Source organism: Gopherus flavomarginatus, chromosome 4 (assembly GCF_025201925.1).
Source record: "Gopherus flavomarginatus isolate rGopFla2 chromosome 4, rGopFla2.mat.asm, whole genome shotgun sequence".
Classification (NCBI taxonomy): domain Eukaryota; kingdom Metazoa; phylum Chordata; order Testudines; family Testudinidae; genus Gopherus; species Gopherus flavomarginatus.
The window spans coordinates 213606745-213623239 of record NC_066620.1 but is presented as its reverse complement, the minus strand read 5'-3'; the positions used below and the strand labels follow the sequence as shown (position 1 = coordinate 213623239).

The following is a 16495-nucleotide window of genomic DNA, read 5'->3' as shown; positions in this document are numbered from 1 at the left end:
TAGTGGAGTGTCTCAAGGGTCGGTCCTGGGGCTGGTTTTGTTCAACATCTTCATTAATGATCTGGAGGATGGGATGGATTGCACCCTTAGCAAGTTCACAAATGACACTAAGCTGTGGAGAGAGGTAGATATGCTGGAGGGTAGGGATAGGGTCCAGAGTGACCTAGATAAATTGGAGGATTGGGCCAAAAGAAGCAGTGGTCGCCATACACAGAGTGCCAAATAACTTCTCTACTCTCCCCGTTTATGCATCCCGGGATCACATTCTCTCTTTTGGCCACAGCATCTCACTGGGAGCTCCTGTTCAGCTGATTATCTACAATAACCCCCAAATCTTTGTAAGAGTCCCGGCTTCCCAGGATAGAGTCTCTCATCCTGTAAGTACGGCCAGCATCTTTTGTTCCCAGATGTACTGTATACATTTACATTTAGCCATATTAAAGCACATATTTATTTGCTTGCACCTAGTTTACCAAGCAATCTTTGTCATGCATCCGATGAAGTGGGTATTCACCCACGAAAGCTCATGCTCCAATACGTCTGTTAGTCTATAAGGTGCCACAGGACTCTTTGCTGCAAGCAATCTAGATCGCTCTGAGTCAGTAATCTGTCCTTGTTGTTATTTGCCACTCCTCCAATTTGTGTGTCTCCTGCAAACTCTATGAGCGCTGGTTTTGTGTTTCCTCCCAGATCTTCTGGGCTCTTGAGGGCTATAAAGGGAACGGAGGGAATTTCTGAGTTTCCACTCCTTGAACCACGTGGGTCTTATGTGTCCTGATCTGATCTTGGGGAATTACGAGCTGATTCTTTGTGGCAGTGTGACGGAGCAGGGAGTGGGGAGGATTGACCTGGGGATGTTGCGGGGGAGTTTTGCAGGTACTGTCTGCATTGGTGATGGGATATCAGGGTGTGATGGTACTTGAGGGATGATACCTGAGTACGTAACCTGAGCCAGGAGGGGGTTGGGGCCAGGTGACACCTTCTGCCTGGGAAACTGGACAAAGGCTGGAGGAGGAGCCGGGGGCTGTGGCAGGAGGAGACTTCTGGAGAGGGTTTCAGTTGGGAGCTGGCTGGGGAAACAGAGAGAGACCTGGGGTCGATGTCCAAGCTCCCTGACTGAGGGGGTCCTGTTTAGGGTGACCAGACAGCAAATGTGAAAAATGGGGACAGGGGAGGGGGGTAATATGAGCCTATATAAGAAAAAGACCCCAAAATTGGGACTGTCCCTATAAAATTGGGACATCTAGTCGCCCTAGTCCTGTTGTCTGTACCTGCAAGACCTGTCTTGGACTGTGTTCCTGTCGTCTAATAAACCTTCTGTTTTACTGGCTGGCTGAGAGTCATGGTGAATCCCCCACACTTCCTGACAACTAGCTTTGAACCTGGCTCTTGATTTTCATTGCATTACCCAGTGGGAAATGATTACAGTATATTTTTAACTGGGACTCTTGTGCTGTGAGCCGTTACTCTGACTTGCAGCCGGTGAGCAATCACCGCAGCGCATATGGAAAGCGCTGCCTTCGTTGTGCAGCACGTTTTGATTTGAATGAGCAGTAAAAGATCTGTGTAGCGCAAAGCATCCAACTTGCCGAATTGGAAACAGACTCTTTAGTAAATATGAACTGTGCCAGATACAATGCTGCTGGGTGCGTGTACGATATGCCATAAAACATGTCACTTTCAAAAGCAAGAAGACTGCTCCCTGGCCTAGCCCATTTCCCAGTCAGGTAGGTTTTTATCTTCAGACTCAGGGCTTGTCTTCACGTCCAGTGCTACAGCGGCGCAGCTGAACCGGGCTGGATTTGGTGAACTCTTGAGGGCCTTTCCAGCCCTACTTTGCTATGGGTCTGTGAGCTCTCTGCCTCACACAGGTGAGGTGAGGACTGATTCGTTACTGGCTGTAACCAGCTACATAAGCAGCATCATTGCTTCCCACTCTAGCCCTGACCAGGTCTGTGGTGCAAATGACAAGTGATGGGTGAAAATGAAACCGAACCTTCAGAACACATGGGCTGGTTCTGGTTCTAGTAATGGCTGAAGCCCCTGAGAGATGTTCTTCCATTGTTTTCAATGGGTGTGTGTGACGAAGTGGGAAATCATGGAGCAGGTCCTCAAGGAATCAATTCTGAAGCACTCAGAGGAGAGGAAAGTGATCAGGAACAGTCAGCATGGATTCACCAAGGGGAAGTCATGCCTGACTAACTTAACTGCCTTCTGTGAGGAGATAACTGGCTCTGTGGAAGAGGGAAAAGCAGTGGACGTGTTATTCCTTGACTTTAGGAAAGCTTTTGATACTGGCTCCCACAGTATTCTTGCCAGCAAGCTAAAGATCTGGAGCCGGGGTAGGCAACCTATGGCATGCATGCTGAAGGCGGCACGCGAGCTGAATTTCAGTGGCACTCACACTACCCGAGTCTTGGCCACCGGTCTGGGGGGCTCTGCATTTTAATTTAATTTTAAATTAAGCTTCTTAAACATTTTAAAAACCTTATGTACTTTACATATAACAATGGTTTAGTTCTATAGTATACATGTATAGAGAGAGACCTTCTAAAAACGTTAAAATGTATGACAGGCAAGCGAAACCTTAAATCAGAGTGAATAAATGAAGATTCGGCACAGCACTTCTGAAAGGTTGCCGACCCCTGATCTGCAGGATGGCGTGGGCTGCACCCTCAGCAAGTTTGCAGATGACACTAAACTGGGAGGAGTGGCAGATACGCTGGAGGGTAGGGATAGGATACAGAGGGACCTAGACAAATTAGAGGATTGGGCCAAAAGAAATCTGATGAGGTTCAACAAGGACAAGTGCAGAGTCCTGCACTTAGGGCAGAAGAATCCCATGCACTGCTACAGACTAGAGACCGAGCGGCTAGGCAGCAGTTCTACAGAAAGGGACCTAGGGGTTACAGTGGACGAGAAGCTGAATATGAATCGACAGTGTGCCCTTGTTGCCAAGAAGGCTAATGGCATCTGGTGCTGTATAAGTAGGGGCATTGCCAGCAGATCGAGGGATGTGATCATTCCCCTCTATTCAACATTGATGAGGCCACACCTGGAGTACTGTGTCCAGTTTTGAGCCCTACACAACAAGAAGGATGTGGAAAAATTGGAAAGAGTCCAATGGAGGGCAACAAAAATGATGAGGGGCTGGAGCACATGACTTATGAGGAGAGGCTGAGGGAACTGGGATTGTTTAGTCTGCAGAAAAGAATAATGTGGGAGGATTTGATAGCTGCTTTCAACTACCTGAAAAGGGGTTCCAAAGAGGATGGATCTAGACTGTTCTCAGTGGTAGCGGATCACAGAACAAGGAATAATGGTCTCAAGTTGCAGAGGGGGAGATTTAGGTTGGATATTAGGAAAAACTTTTTCACTAGGCGGGTGGTGAAGCACTGGAATGGGTTCCCTAGGAAGGTGGTGGAATCTCCATCCTTAGAGGTTTTTAAGGTCAGGCTTGACAAAGCCCTGGCTGGGATGATTTAGTTGGGAATTGATCCTGCTTTTAGCAAGGAATTGGACTAGATACCTCCTGAGGTCCCTTCCAACCCTGATATTCTATGGTTCTATGATTCTATAATGGGTGAAGGCACTGAGAGATGTTCTTCCATTGCTTTCAATGGGCATGGGTTTGCAGACTCTAATTCCAGATTCATCCCCGTCTCCCTAACAAGAATCTGACAACCTGAATTCTCAAAATAATCTCTCTTCTACCATCCTTAGCTCTATCATTCCCCTCCCCATCTCCTGCAGATCCTGCTGTCCCAATCCTCCCAGATTTTCTCTCTCTTCAGATGACTGCAACCTCTCAGGCCACAGCACCCCAGCTGTTGGGCATTTCGACTGATCCGATCAGCAGTTAAATACTTCACGATACTGATACTTTGTCATCACTAGGTTTCAGAGTCAACACCCCAGTTGGGAAGAATGCTTTTCTTACTGCTATTGTTTCTGATAATCTGTAGTCTCAATAAGCTTATGTCCTAAGGGATAGGCTGAGATCATAGTCTGTCATGCTGACTATGCATCACGTCTGTCATGCTGGCTATGCAGCAAGTACAATCAAGTTAGGGGATGTTGTTACAAGGTGATTTTTCCCTTCCCTGGTAACAACGTACAGTACAGATGGGACTGTAACCATGTTCTGTAGTTGGATCAAAGCATTAGGTTGAGATTTTCAAAGCCAACTAGGGGATTTAGCTGCACAGCTCCGAGGGGTCGACTCTGCTTCCCTCACTTTCAAATGCAGGTTCTGGAGCTGGATTACATCAAGTCCCAAAGCAGCTGTCTGACTTGTCAAGTGAGTGCTGGCCCTAGCTGTATGCGCTCACCTAGCTAGGTTAACCCAGAGCCTCTCCGCTCCTGTGGTTATCCCGTGGGACCCAGCCACTCACCTGGATATGATAAGAATGCTTTGCTCTTGCCTACTAAACCAGAGGCCGGTGCAATTTTGAGCTCCAGAGGGGCTTCATAGCACAAAGCAGAAAGGAAGGCCGCCATCCTTCTCTCTGTCATTCTGCTGTGCCCACCCCTAGAACATTGTAGTACATTCTGGGCACAGCACGGACAGAAAGAGAGAAAAAAAAATGTTCCTAGGGCCTATGGGGGATTAACTGAAAATCAGCTAACTGTGAGTAGTCTTCTGTGACCCCTAAAGGGGTGGAACATGATACCTGCTAGATATCTGAAGTGTTTAAAATTAATCCTTGGATTCACTTTGTGTTATGACCCCCACTTGTGGTTGGTTCACATAAGAGGATAAGAGCTTACTATTGCTACCAGCTAATGGAGTTACTCCTTTAGCTCAAGTGGTAGAGGTCTGGGCTCTTCGTGCTGAAGAGCTCAGTTTCAAGTCTCAGAGACTGAAAGCAGTTGCTCCATAAAACCCAAGCTGAGTCTCCAGCAAACCTTGCTGACAGAGAGATCTGATAGGCTGCGACTGCTTCTCCCCAAGGGAAGGGGTGGGAGCCGCATTGCTTGAGACTTATAAGAATAGGTTGGACAAAGCTCCAGAAAATGTGCTGCAGGAAAAACCCTGTATGTGGATAGGGCTGCGTGGGATGAGCCAACAGGTCTTACCTGCCTCTAATCCGTATGATGTTATGAATGATAATATTTTGCAGCTAGACAGAGTGACTGATCTATATGGCAGATACAATAGTGATCAGATGGATGGATGGATCTCCTTTGCCCATATCTCTTTGAGCACATCTGATGACCATTATTGGACAATTGAGTTTTTATTACAAAAGAAATAAGAATGGCCATACTGGGTCAGACCAAAGGTCCTTCTAGCCCAGTATCCTGTCTTCCGACAGTGGCCAATGACAGGTGCCCCAGAGGGAATGAACAGAGCAGGGAATCATCAAGTGATCCATCACCTGTCGCCTATTCGCAGCTTCTGGCAAACAGAGGCTAGAGGCACCATCCCTGCCCATCATGGCTAATAGCCACTGATGGACCTATCCTCCATGAATTTATCTAGTTCTTTTTTTTTTTTGAACCCTTTTTATAGTCTTGGCTTTCCTGACATCCTCTGGCAAAGAGTTCCACAGGTTCACTGTGCATTGTGTGAAGAAATACTTCATTTTGTTTGTTTTAAACCTGCTGCTTATTAATTTCATTGGATGGCTGCTAGTTCTTGTGTTATGAGGAGTGAATAACACTTTCCAATACACTTTCTCCACACCAGTCATGATTTTATAAAAAGTTGTTATTGCTGCTTCCTATGGTTATTATGCAGGTGCTTTGGTGATTTTGTCGACTTTTGCTGCTACAGTGACTATGCAGTTGCTGTGGTGTTTTTTCACTTGTTGTTATGATCAGTCTGGTGTTACGGGGACTGGATGGGTGATATGGTGATTGTACCGGTTCTGTGATGACTGCGTCATGAGTAGTTTGTCGTGTTTTCTCTAGCTGGAGGAGATGCTGAGAGAGAATGGGAACTGAAAAGAGAGGTATGTTTCCTGTAAATTACATTAACTCTGGCTACATTAACACCTTGTGCACGGGCTGTGTTTTCCCTTTCAGTAGCTGGAAGAGGTGTTGGTGGAAAACCAAACACGGCAACATGAAGTGGCTCACGTGGCATTTTTCTCTCTCTCCCTTACTGGACACTGTGCAGTTGTGGTGTCCACACTTCAGCAAGGAGGGGGACAAATTGGAAAGGGTTCAGGCAGTAGCAAGAAGAATGTTTCAAGATCTGGGAAAGCTGCTGTAGAGTAAGAGACTCAAAGAGCTTCACCTGATTAGTTTAAGGCAGAGAAGGTTAAGAGGTGGCTTGATCCCAGTCTCCAAATCCCTGTGGGGGGAAGAGATCGCGTCACTCGAACAGGAAAAGGTGCAACAAGAGCCACCGCTTGGAAGCTGAAGATGGACACGTTCAGACTGGAAATAAGGTGCAACTTTTTAACTGTGATGGTAATTAACTATTGGAACACTTTATTCAGTGGTGGATTCTCCATCATTTGATGTCTTTAATCAAGACCAGGAATCTCTTTCTAAAAGTTCTGCTCTGGCTCACTCCAAAATTCTGGACGTGGTGCAGGAATTGGGCGGGAATGTGTTGTCTGCACTACACAGAAAATCCAACTGGGTGGTCGTAATGATCCCTTCTGCCCTTCACATCCGTGAATCTCTTTCCACCTCTGTCTCTCCTGCTTGCTCCTCTGGGGTTTGAACCAGAGCTGTTCACCTTGCTCAAAGCAGGAGCAGTAGAAGCTCCCTAAAAGTGAGGGTTCCAGTGGTGCCCGAAATGTGGCCCTGCCCCCCTGCACAACCCCTTCCCCTGAGGTCTCACCCCACGCCACCTCTTCTCCCTGAGCCCCCTCCTTGCATCGCCTCTTCCCTCCAGGCTCCGCCCCCACCTCACCTCTTCTCCCTGAGCCCCCTCCTTGCACCGCCTCTTCCCTCCAGGCTCCACCCCCACATCACCTCTTCTCCCTGAGCCTCTCCTTGCATCGCCTCTTCCCTCCAGGCTCCGTCCCCACCCCACCTCTTCTCCCTGAGCCCCTCCTTGCACCGCCTCTTCCCTCCAGGCTCCGCCTCCACAATACCTCTTCTCCCTGAGCCCCCTCCTTGCACCGCCTCTTCCCTCCAGGCTCTGCCCCCACATCACCTCTTCTCCCTGAGCCCCCTCCTTGCACCGCCTCTTCCCTCCAGGCTCTGCCCCCACCCCACCTCTTCTCCCTGAGCCCCTCCTTGCACCGCCTCTTCCCTCCAGGCTCCGCCCCCACATCACGTCTTCTCCCTGAGCCCCCTCCTTGCACCGCCTCTTCCCTCCAGGCTCTGTCCCCACCCCACCTCTTCTCCCTGAGCCCCCTCCTTGCACCGCCTCTTCCCTCCAGGCTCCACCCCTACATCACCTATTCTCCCTGAGCCTCTCCTTGCACCGCCTCTTCCCTCCAGGCTCCGCCCCCACATCACCTCTTCTCCCTGAGCCCCTCCTTGCACCGCCTCTTCCCTCCAGGCTCCACCCCCACATCACGTCTTCTCCCTGAGCCCCCTCCTTGCACCGCCTCTTCCCTCCAGGCTCCGCCCCCACATCACCTCTTCTCCCCGAGTCCCCTCCTTGCACCGCCTCTTCCCTCCAGGCTCCGCCCCCACTCCACCTCTTCTCCCTGAGCCCCTCCTTGCACCGCCTCTTCCCTCCAGGCTCCACTCCCACCCCACCTCTTCTCCCCGAGTCCCCTCCTTGCACCGCCTCTTCCCTCCAGGCTCTGCCCCCACATCACCTCTTCTCCCTGAGACCCTCCTTGCCCCGCCTCTTCCCTCCAGGCTCCGCCCGCATCCCACCTCTTCTCCCTGAGCCCCCTCCTTGCACCGCCTCTTCCCTCCAGGCTCTGCCCCCACATCACCTCTTCTCCCTGAGACCCTCCTTGCCCCGCCTCTTCCCTCCAGGCTCTGCCCCCACCCCACCTCTTCTCCCTGAGCCCCTCCTTGCACCGCCTCTTCCCTCCAGGCTCCGCCCCCACATCACGTCTTCTCCCTGAGCCCCCTCCTTGCACCGCCTCTTCCCTCCAGGCTCTACCCCCACATCACCTCTTCTCCCTGAGCCCCCTCCTTGCACCGCTTCTTCCCTCCAGACTCTGCTCCCACACCACCTCTTCTCCCTGAGATCCTCCTTGCACCGCCTCTTCCCTCCAGGCTCCGCCCCCACATCACGTCTTCTCCCTGAGCCCCCTCCTTGCACCGCCTCTTCCCTCCAGGCTCTACCCCCACATCACCTCTTCTCCCTGAGCCCGCTCCTTGCACCGCCTCTTCCCTCCAGGCTCCGCCCCCACATCACCTCTTCTCCCCGAGTCCCCTCCTTGCACCGCCTCTTCCCTCCAGGCTCCGCCCCCACTCCACCTCTTCTCCCTGAGCCCCTCCTTGCACCGCCTCTTCCCTCCAGGCTCCACTCCCACCCCACCTCTTCTCCCCGAGTCCCCTCCTTGCACCGCCTCTTCCCTCCAGGCTCTGCCCCCACATCACCTCTTCTCCCTGAGACCCTCCTTGCCCCGCCTCTTCCCTCCAGGCTCCGCCCCCACCCCACCTCTTCTCCCCGAGTCCCCTCCTTGCACCGCCTCTTCCCTCCAGGCTCCACCCCCACACCACCTCTTCTCCCTGACACCCATCCTTGCACCACCTCTTCCCTCCAGGCTCTACCCCCACATCACCTCTTCTCCCTGAGCCCCCTCCTTGCACCGCTTCTTCCCTCCAGACTCTGCTCCCACACCACCTCTTCTCCCTGAGATCCTCCTTGCACCGCCTCTTCCCTCCAGGCTCCTCTCCCAAATCACCTCTTCTCCCTGAGCCTCTCCTTGCACCGCCTCTTCCCTCCAGGCTCCACCTCTGCACCACCTCTTCCCCCAAGGCCCTGCCACCTGCTCCCTCCTCTCAGACACCTTCCTCATTGCTCATCTTTTTGGCTGGTAAAAAGTGATGGGGCCATGGCCCTCTAGCCCCCCTGTTCCTGCCCCCCTGGCTCAAGGCCTATCTAGTCCATCACCTTGCCCATGCAGTTTGCTGCCTACAGAATGTTTTCTCATATTCTGGTCTGCCCAGTTGTAAATGTACCAGTGCCCCTGGGAGCTGAGCCCATGAACACATCATGGTCTGGAAGTCCACCCTGGCAATCAACCCTTAATTTAATGACCCAGAAGAATTCCCCTTCCTGGTGGCTGCGTCCATTCTTCAGCTCGCTGAGGTGTTATGTCATACAGCCCCTTAGGCCAGCTCGACACTGAACAGTTAGCTTGACCTAGCTGTGTCGTTATGGGGTGGGAAAAATCCACAGCCCTGAGCGACACAGGCTTTGTCTACACCAAGGCCAGCCAAACTTACTGCCCCTCTGAGCTGCCTATGACAATCTTCAGACGTTGGAGAGCCAGCGGGGCGCCTGCCGGTGGCCAGGGCTCAGGGCTTCAGCCCAGTGAGAGGTGCCTGAGCGGGATTGGGGCTCCTGATGAAGCCTCGAGCCCCGGCAGGTGTGCCCAAAAGAGCAGCTACACGGGGTTGTCTCCTGGGTGACCGTCTCCTTAGTCATTGAGACATAACATCTGCCTGGCGGCCGGCTTCCCTGCTCTGGTGTGTCGGGACTCAGCAGGGCTGTGACAGACTCCAGCTGCAATGAAGGGTGTCTCTGAGCGCCCATCTCCTTGGGGACAGTAGGGGAAGCTACCCCGCTGCTATGGCACTAGAGGGAGACACGGGTGAGCAGCTGGGACACCTGCTGCCCATGCAAAGGACAGAGGATGTTTCTGTAGGAAAACTTAGTTCCTGGCGAGCTGGGGTGTAAATCTACCCCGCTCTAAGTGTCTGTGTGGACCCTGCTGCTACGCACTAAAAGGTCCCTAGCATGCACACGCTGATGTATTCCCATCTCAGAATCCCTCCCGTTCACTGCCTGTGGCACACAAGAGCCTAGTCTCCTATGAGCTGCAGTATTGCAGGTTAATGTCAGTGGCTGGATTTGGTGTGCAGGTGTTGGTGGCTGGGAAATCCGGGAGGTCAGACTAGGTGACCAGGCAGTCCCTTCTTGCCTTGAGTGCCAGATCAAGTGCACTAGGGGACGTTTTGGGCATGACAGCACGGTCCATACGGCCTCTTCAGACATGGCAGGTGACTGCAGGGTAGGTGTACACCCCAGCAGACCCAATCCTTCGATCCTGGCCCAGTGGGCCAGATCCTTAGCTGGCGTCAATCAACGTCATTGCGCTGAAGTCATCGATGGGCTGATTGACACCAGCCGAGAACAAGAAGCAATGGGCTTAAACTGCAGCAAGGGAGATTTAGGTTGGACATTAGGAAAAAGTTCCTAACTGTCAGGGTAGTTAAACACTGGAATAGATTGCCTAGGGAAGTTGTGGAATCTCCATCTCTGGAGATATTTAAGAGTAGGTTAGATAAATGTTTGTTAGGGATGGTCTAGACAATATTTGGTCCTGCCATGAGGGCAGGGGACTGGACTTGATGACCTCTCGAGGTCCCTTCCAGTCCTAGAGTCTATGAGTCTATGAGGTCCTGGCCCAGGATTGCCACTGGCCCTACCTTGCCCCAGACTGAGCTAGAGTGACCAGGTGTCCAGTTTCCAACTGGAAGACCTGGTCAAAAAGGGGCCCTGGCGGCTCCGATCAGCACAGCTGATTGGACCATTAAAAGTCTGGTCGGGTCCTAGGTGTGGGGGCTGTGGGATGCTGTGCACTGCCCCTGCTCCGAGCACTGGCTCTGCATTCCCATTGGCTGTTTCCACACTCACACACGCATGCCCTCCCCACAGAGCAACAGTTATACACACAACCACATCAACATGCACGGATGCACAAATGCACACACACACACACACGCATGCATGCACATGCTCCCCTGTCCCCACCTTGGCTCGTAAGGTAGGTTGGACAGGGGGTGTTCTTGGGTAGGTTCTGTCTTTTGGTTCTGCGTTTGCAAAGCAGCCATCACAGGACTGGGGCTCCTAGGTGCTATGGTAAATAATTAATTAAATATTTTAAATAAATAAATTAAATAAATTAAATAATTAATTAATCATTATTAATAATCTAACCCCACCCCCACCCCATACAGCTCTCCTGAAGAGAGTTGACTTGCTGTATGGCCTGACAGTGGCATTAACCAAGGGAACTTTCGGTTGAAGAGAAGGGGGTAGGAGCCTGAGCACTTGCAGAGCCGGTTAAAACTAGCCAGAGCTACAGAAAATAAGCTGCAAGGAGCAAACCGGCGTAGGTGCCTGCGGGGAGGGGACAGACCAGGCAATAGTTACTGAACTAGCTAGTCTGGAGTAAGTGTGTCCACATGGGGGCGTACGCTGAGAGACCTACCCAGAATAAGCTGGAAGAGCTCGTTTGGTAAATTGCTAAGTGTAGCCAGCCCTCACTGTGCTGGTCATACTCCGCCTTTCTGTGGCTGCCATTCTGGGTTCCTGCCTCCCGACACACCTCAGTGGTGGGGATTATTCTAGATGGAGAAACCAAGGCACAGAAGGGCCAGGAGCTGCCCCAAGTGCCGATTGACAAGTCCCTAGCAAAGCCAGGAATAGTGTTGCCAGTTCTGGTTGGGGTAGGGTGACCAGATGTCCCAATTTTATAGGGACAGTCCCGATTTTTGGGTCTTTTTCTTATCTAGGTTCCTATTACCCCCCACCCCCGTCCCAATTTTTCACATTTGCTGTCTGGTCACCCTAGGTTGGGGGGTATTCCTGGAGCTGTCAGCACATGACATACTCTTTAATTAAAGATTAATCTTTAATTCCTGGAGACTCCAGGACAACCCTGGAGTGTTGGCACCCTTCACCAGGAACAGCACAGAGCCCTGGAGCAGGATCAAGGCACTTGACGCGTCACGCTCAGCATTTAACCACCGTGTCCCCAGGGAGCTGCCCCGCGCTGCGGCCCCAGGGACCTGCTGGATCCCAGCCTGTTGCTCAGACACTTTGAAACAGGAGAGGGTGCAGGGGAGAGCCCCAGAAATGATTTGCGGGCTGAAGCAACCACCTGCCAGGGCGAGGCGGAAGGACGCACTGTGTAGCTGATCACCAAGCAGGCTGAGCACAGGGATGTCATTTCAGAAAATATGGGGGAGGGGGGGAACTGCCTGCTGTGCATATTATGCCCTGAGTGCAGCATGACTTGACTAAAGTGTTTAAGGATCATCACAAGGAGAAAATACCAGGTCTCAGAGGGCTCTTTGGGGCTGGTTTATACTGGGAGCTGACATGGGCATAGCTACAGCTCGCATGGGTGTGAAAATCTGCACCCCTGAGAGATGGAGCTACATTGGACCGATCCCCGGTATAGACCACGCAATATTCTTCCATCAGTCCAGCTCCCACGTCTCAGGATTAACAACACTGACCGGAGAACCCTTCCTGTTAGCAAACAGAGCGTCTCCACTGAAGTGCTACGGCGGCACAGGTCTGCCATGCTGGCATTTCAAGTGTACGAAAGCCTTGAGTCCATTGGCAAAGGGCAGGCCAAGACCTACCGCCTGGAAGTGAAACCAGACACATTCACATTAGAAATAAGGCATAAATGTTTGGCCGTGAGGGTGATCAGCCACTGGAACGACCGACCCAAGGAACTGTGGATCCTCCATCTCTTCTGAGCCAGACTGGCTGCCTCTCTGGGAGATGCTTTCGTCAAACACAAGTTATTGGGCTCAACACAGGAGTCACCGCCTGAAATTTGCTGGCCTGTGATCTACAGGCAGCCAGGTCAGATGATCTCATGGGCCACCTGGTCTGAAACTCTCTGAATCGCTGAATGAAAAGCAGAGCGAAAATTAAAACAAGAAAAAACAACCCACCCACCAGAGCCTTTGGGGGAAGTGACCACGGTGCAAAACGTGTAATGGAGCATTCAGAACCATGTCGGCGTTTTTATGCCTTACCCTGAAACAAACAGCCCAGGGAACAATCGCTAGCCAGGGGCATTACACTGTCTGGGTCTGTCTTCACCGCAGCTATTACCCGGGCGTTGCCCCTAACCCCGCTCCCATCAGTACACAAAAGCCTCTCACACAGGTTCACTGGTGCTGTCACCCTGGGCTTGCCGGCCCGGCTGGGGGCAGGTGGGTTGGAGCCTGCCAGGCTCAGCCACTCTGGTGCTGGGAGTGCTCTGATGTTGTCCCACAATTCCCCCCGCGTGCCCTGAAGGACAGACAAGTTCTCCCATCAATCACTGGGATAAATCGTAGAGCGGCTCAGGATGTGCCCCTCCCAAAGTCCCAGAGCCAGTGAGGACGCTAGCTCGGGTAGGGCTTGCAGGGTGGCTGCTAACATCCAGGCTGGGCTAAGAATGTGTTGCATCTTTAGCCTCTCGCCCAGGTTAATCCAATCCACACCTTTATAATGAACCATTCACCACTGGGCTTGGCGTTGGTGGCCTGAGATAGACAGGTCAGTCTAGATGATCGGGTGGTTCTGTCTGGCCTGAAACTCTCTATCTCTATGATCATTGAAGTTAGGATCCATGTCTTACGTCTCTCAATAGCCCCATGTGTTTTATTTCTCTAGATTACCAGGCAGATTGGAGGCCTGACCCCAAAGCCAATGAGGGTCTCTGAGGGTCAATGAGGGTCTTTCACTGATTTCAGTGGGCTTGGGCTTGGTTCCATAGTGCATGGCTCTTAGGGAACATTTCGATGTCAGAAGAAGATTCACAGAACTAACATGAGAGGTCACCACAAACCATCCCTCTAGCGGTGAAACGGGCGAGGGGGTTGTGTGTTGTTGTGGTATGTGTGTGTGCGCGTGTGTAAGGGCCCCTCTGAATGTTCCTGGGAGGTGGGTGGCTGTGTTGCATGAGCATCCAGTGGTATATGCAGCCTCATCATGATGGAACATAAAGGTACAGGGTCAAAATCAGTAGCTTCTACTGACAATAGCCATTGAATTACACTGAAGACAGGATGATTCCAGATGCACCGCCCCCTGCAGAACATTACAGAACCTTAATCATGTGTGGTACGTCATCTTGCTCTTACCATCTGATCCTGGCTCACTGCTCTGGGAAAGACAAGACCTGTGCAGTCCTCCCAAAGGGTCAGTGATGTCCTTATGCTTGTGTGCATGCTAGGCCCTTTCCGGAGGATGGAGAGTGGGGACTGCAGAGACGCAATGTGTTTACTCATCTACAGCTGGGAATAGAGATGCAATCTCACCAGTTTATCGTGAGCCCTTTCACCTATAAGTCGCTGGTTTGAATCTGTCCTCTGCCAGCTATCACCAGAAATTGTTGGCAGCCTACAGGAAAGGAGTGTAGCTGGTCTCTCTCCAGTTCCCACACGGAACCGGTGTCCGTTCCACAAAGACCACCTTCCCAATGGGCATGACTTAGCCGTGGGCCCGCCTCACTCCGATTGCTCATCAGAGTCACGGCCGATTTCAAAAACACAGGAGCGACATGAACGTGAATCAGGCACCTTGGGACAGTCCCAGCAGAGATGCCATGGATGGACCGGGCCATAAAGACAAACTTATACCCCTGGAGTTAGCTGATGTTCCCTCTGACCATGCAGGATAGAGACCAGCCGAGACCACATTGCGCTCAGCTGGAGTAGAGACCATGGCTAAGCTGACCTGAGACAGACGGTCCAAGCCTTATTAAGGTGAGCGGTACAAAGGGCTTGGTGCCTTTCTGCACGGCTCTTTTACTGGGCTGCCAGCTCCTTTCAGCACATTGTCTATGGAATGGTCCATGAGGTCGCTTCTAGGCTGCCTGCCACTGGCCAACCGTGCTGTGGCACTTCCCTCCTTTGGGTGGGCATGGGATCCCACGGCAAGGATGAAAGCAGCGTGGCAGCTGCGTTGCAAGCTGGTGAATGGCAGGACCGTGGCAGGTAACACTATTAACCTGGGCACCTAATACAGTGGCTTAGTGTGTGTGAGTGTGTCCGCCCCTAGTGGCTGACCACCCCGTTTATAACAGCTTGCTACTTAACCAGGTCATTGAGTCACACCTTTAGCTGAAGCAACTCTGGTATCTTTATATACGTGGCCACAACTAGCTATAAAAAAATAGAGCACGGTCAGACATTACTGGGTTTAAAGAGACTGATGCAGCCTCTGCACCCACCAGGTGTAAGGAGTAAGGAATCTCTCTCAGCAACGGCTTCGCTTGCATCGGCTTTTGTGACTGGCGCCTGGCGACTCCCCGTGGGCCCCAGTCATCTGCCTTCCGCTTTCCAAGTAGTGCAATGTGGGGAAGTCGGGAAGAGTAAAAAGACATTTATTTCTCTACTAAAATGTTTGAGGACGTATAGGCTGGGGCTGGTTCGCTGGCTTGCTAAGCTAAACAGGAGAATACGTCCCTCTCCAGCCAGCCTAAGTGCAGTTGCTCCTTGTTGTATCTACCTCAGAGTCTTTGCGGGCACGGCACCGGTCTCACAGTCCAGTCCTACTAGCCCGCGGCAAGATGATGAGTCTCAGCGGCTGTTAAAATACCCATGTATATTACAGGGCTGGGGAAAGGAGAAGGGGTGGACAGGGATAATGGCTTTGCAGCCTTAACTTTGATCTAGAAGCGAGAGCAAGAGACAGAAAAGGCAAGGAGGGGGAGGGCTACAGGAAGTGCTAATATTATCCAGGACGGTGGGACACACGGGAGAGGAGTCTCAGTAGATCAGAAGACGACAGACTCGGCAGTGAGCCCGGAGGCAAAAGGCACATGCTCAGTCACCCTGGAGCAGGCGGCTGGGCTAAGGATATACGGATGGTTGCTGCAGCATTTCTCAGTGTGTCCCTCTCTCTCGGCACAGCCCCCTCTTGATGGGATAATCTGGCTTCCCGCTGGTGGCTTGTCCTTGAGGTCACTGCGTGAGGCACTTCACTCCAGCGTCCTCGGCGTGGCCGCAGTTGCTCTTCCCCCAGCTGGAGAAGGTGCACTGAAACAGACTGTCCTCTGTGCCTTTGCAGGCGACGTCGTCCATCCAGATCCGCCCTATACCTGCAGAAACATTGGGACAGCAACATTAGCTGCAGTGCTAAGCTGCCTCCAGGGGGCGGCCCCCTTCGGTAACCGCCTGGTCTTATTCTGGGATAATGCTTAAACCTTCAAACCCAGCAGCTTTCCTGCAGCAGCATCACGTCGCTGGCGTGCAAAGTTCGTCTCACCCACCACTGACAGGCAGCCACCTCTGAGATACCGCTGCGGGGGGAGAATTGGCAGGTTTGCTTCTTTCTGATGTACTAAGAGAGCCTGGATGGCCTTTTCAAAAGCTGTTTCCTGCTTCCTCTTTAATTTAAGAGCCCGAATGTCCAGAATGTGTTTGTTGGAGGGCTCGCTGACAGCCACAGGGTGGTCTAGATAGTACTTAGCCCTGCCTTGAGTGTAATGGCCTGGACTAGACGACCTCTCAAGGTCCCTTCCAGTCCTATGATTCTACATGCAATTGGAGCTAGCTAGGCCTTTAGTTAAAAGGGCAGGGCTGGCATGTCTTTAACAAAGAGGGCTTTTCTCTGTAGTGTTTGAGCTACATAAGTGTTAAACAAAATCAAGCAGAA

General features: G+C 52.0%; 1 protein-coding gene across 3 annotated transcripts in view; it reads right to left on the bottom strand.

Moving 5' to 3' along the window:
- Window positions 1-15205: 15205 nt before the first annotated feature.
- Window positions 15206-16495, bottom strand: part of SCARA5 (scavenger receptor class A member 5) — a 156818-nt gene continuing 155528 nt past the window's right edge. For all 3 annotated transcript variants that reach the window (XM_050948851.1, XM_050948849.1, XM_050948850.1), the window contains exon 9: window positions 15206-15938. In XM_050948851.1, coding sequence (XP_050804808.1) covers window positions 15802-15938 — 137 coding nt within the window. In that variant the 3' untranslated portion in view covers window positions 15206-15801. The remainder of the gene's footprint in view (window positions 15939-16495) is intronic.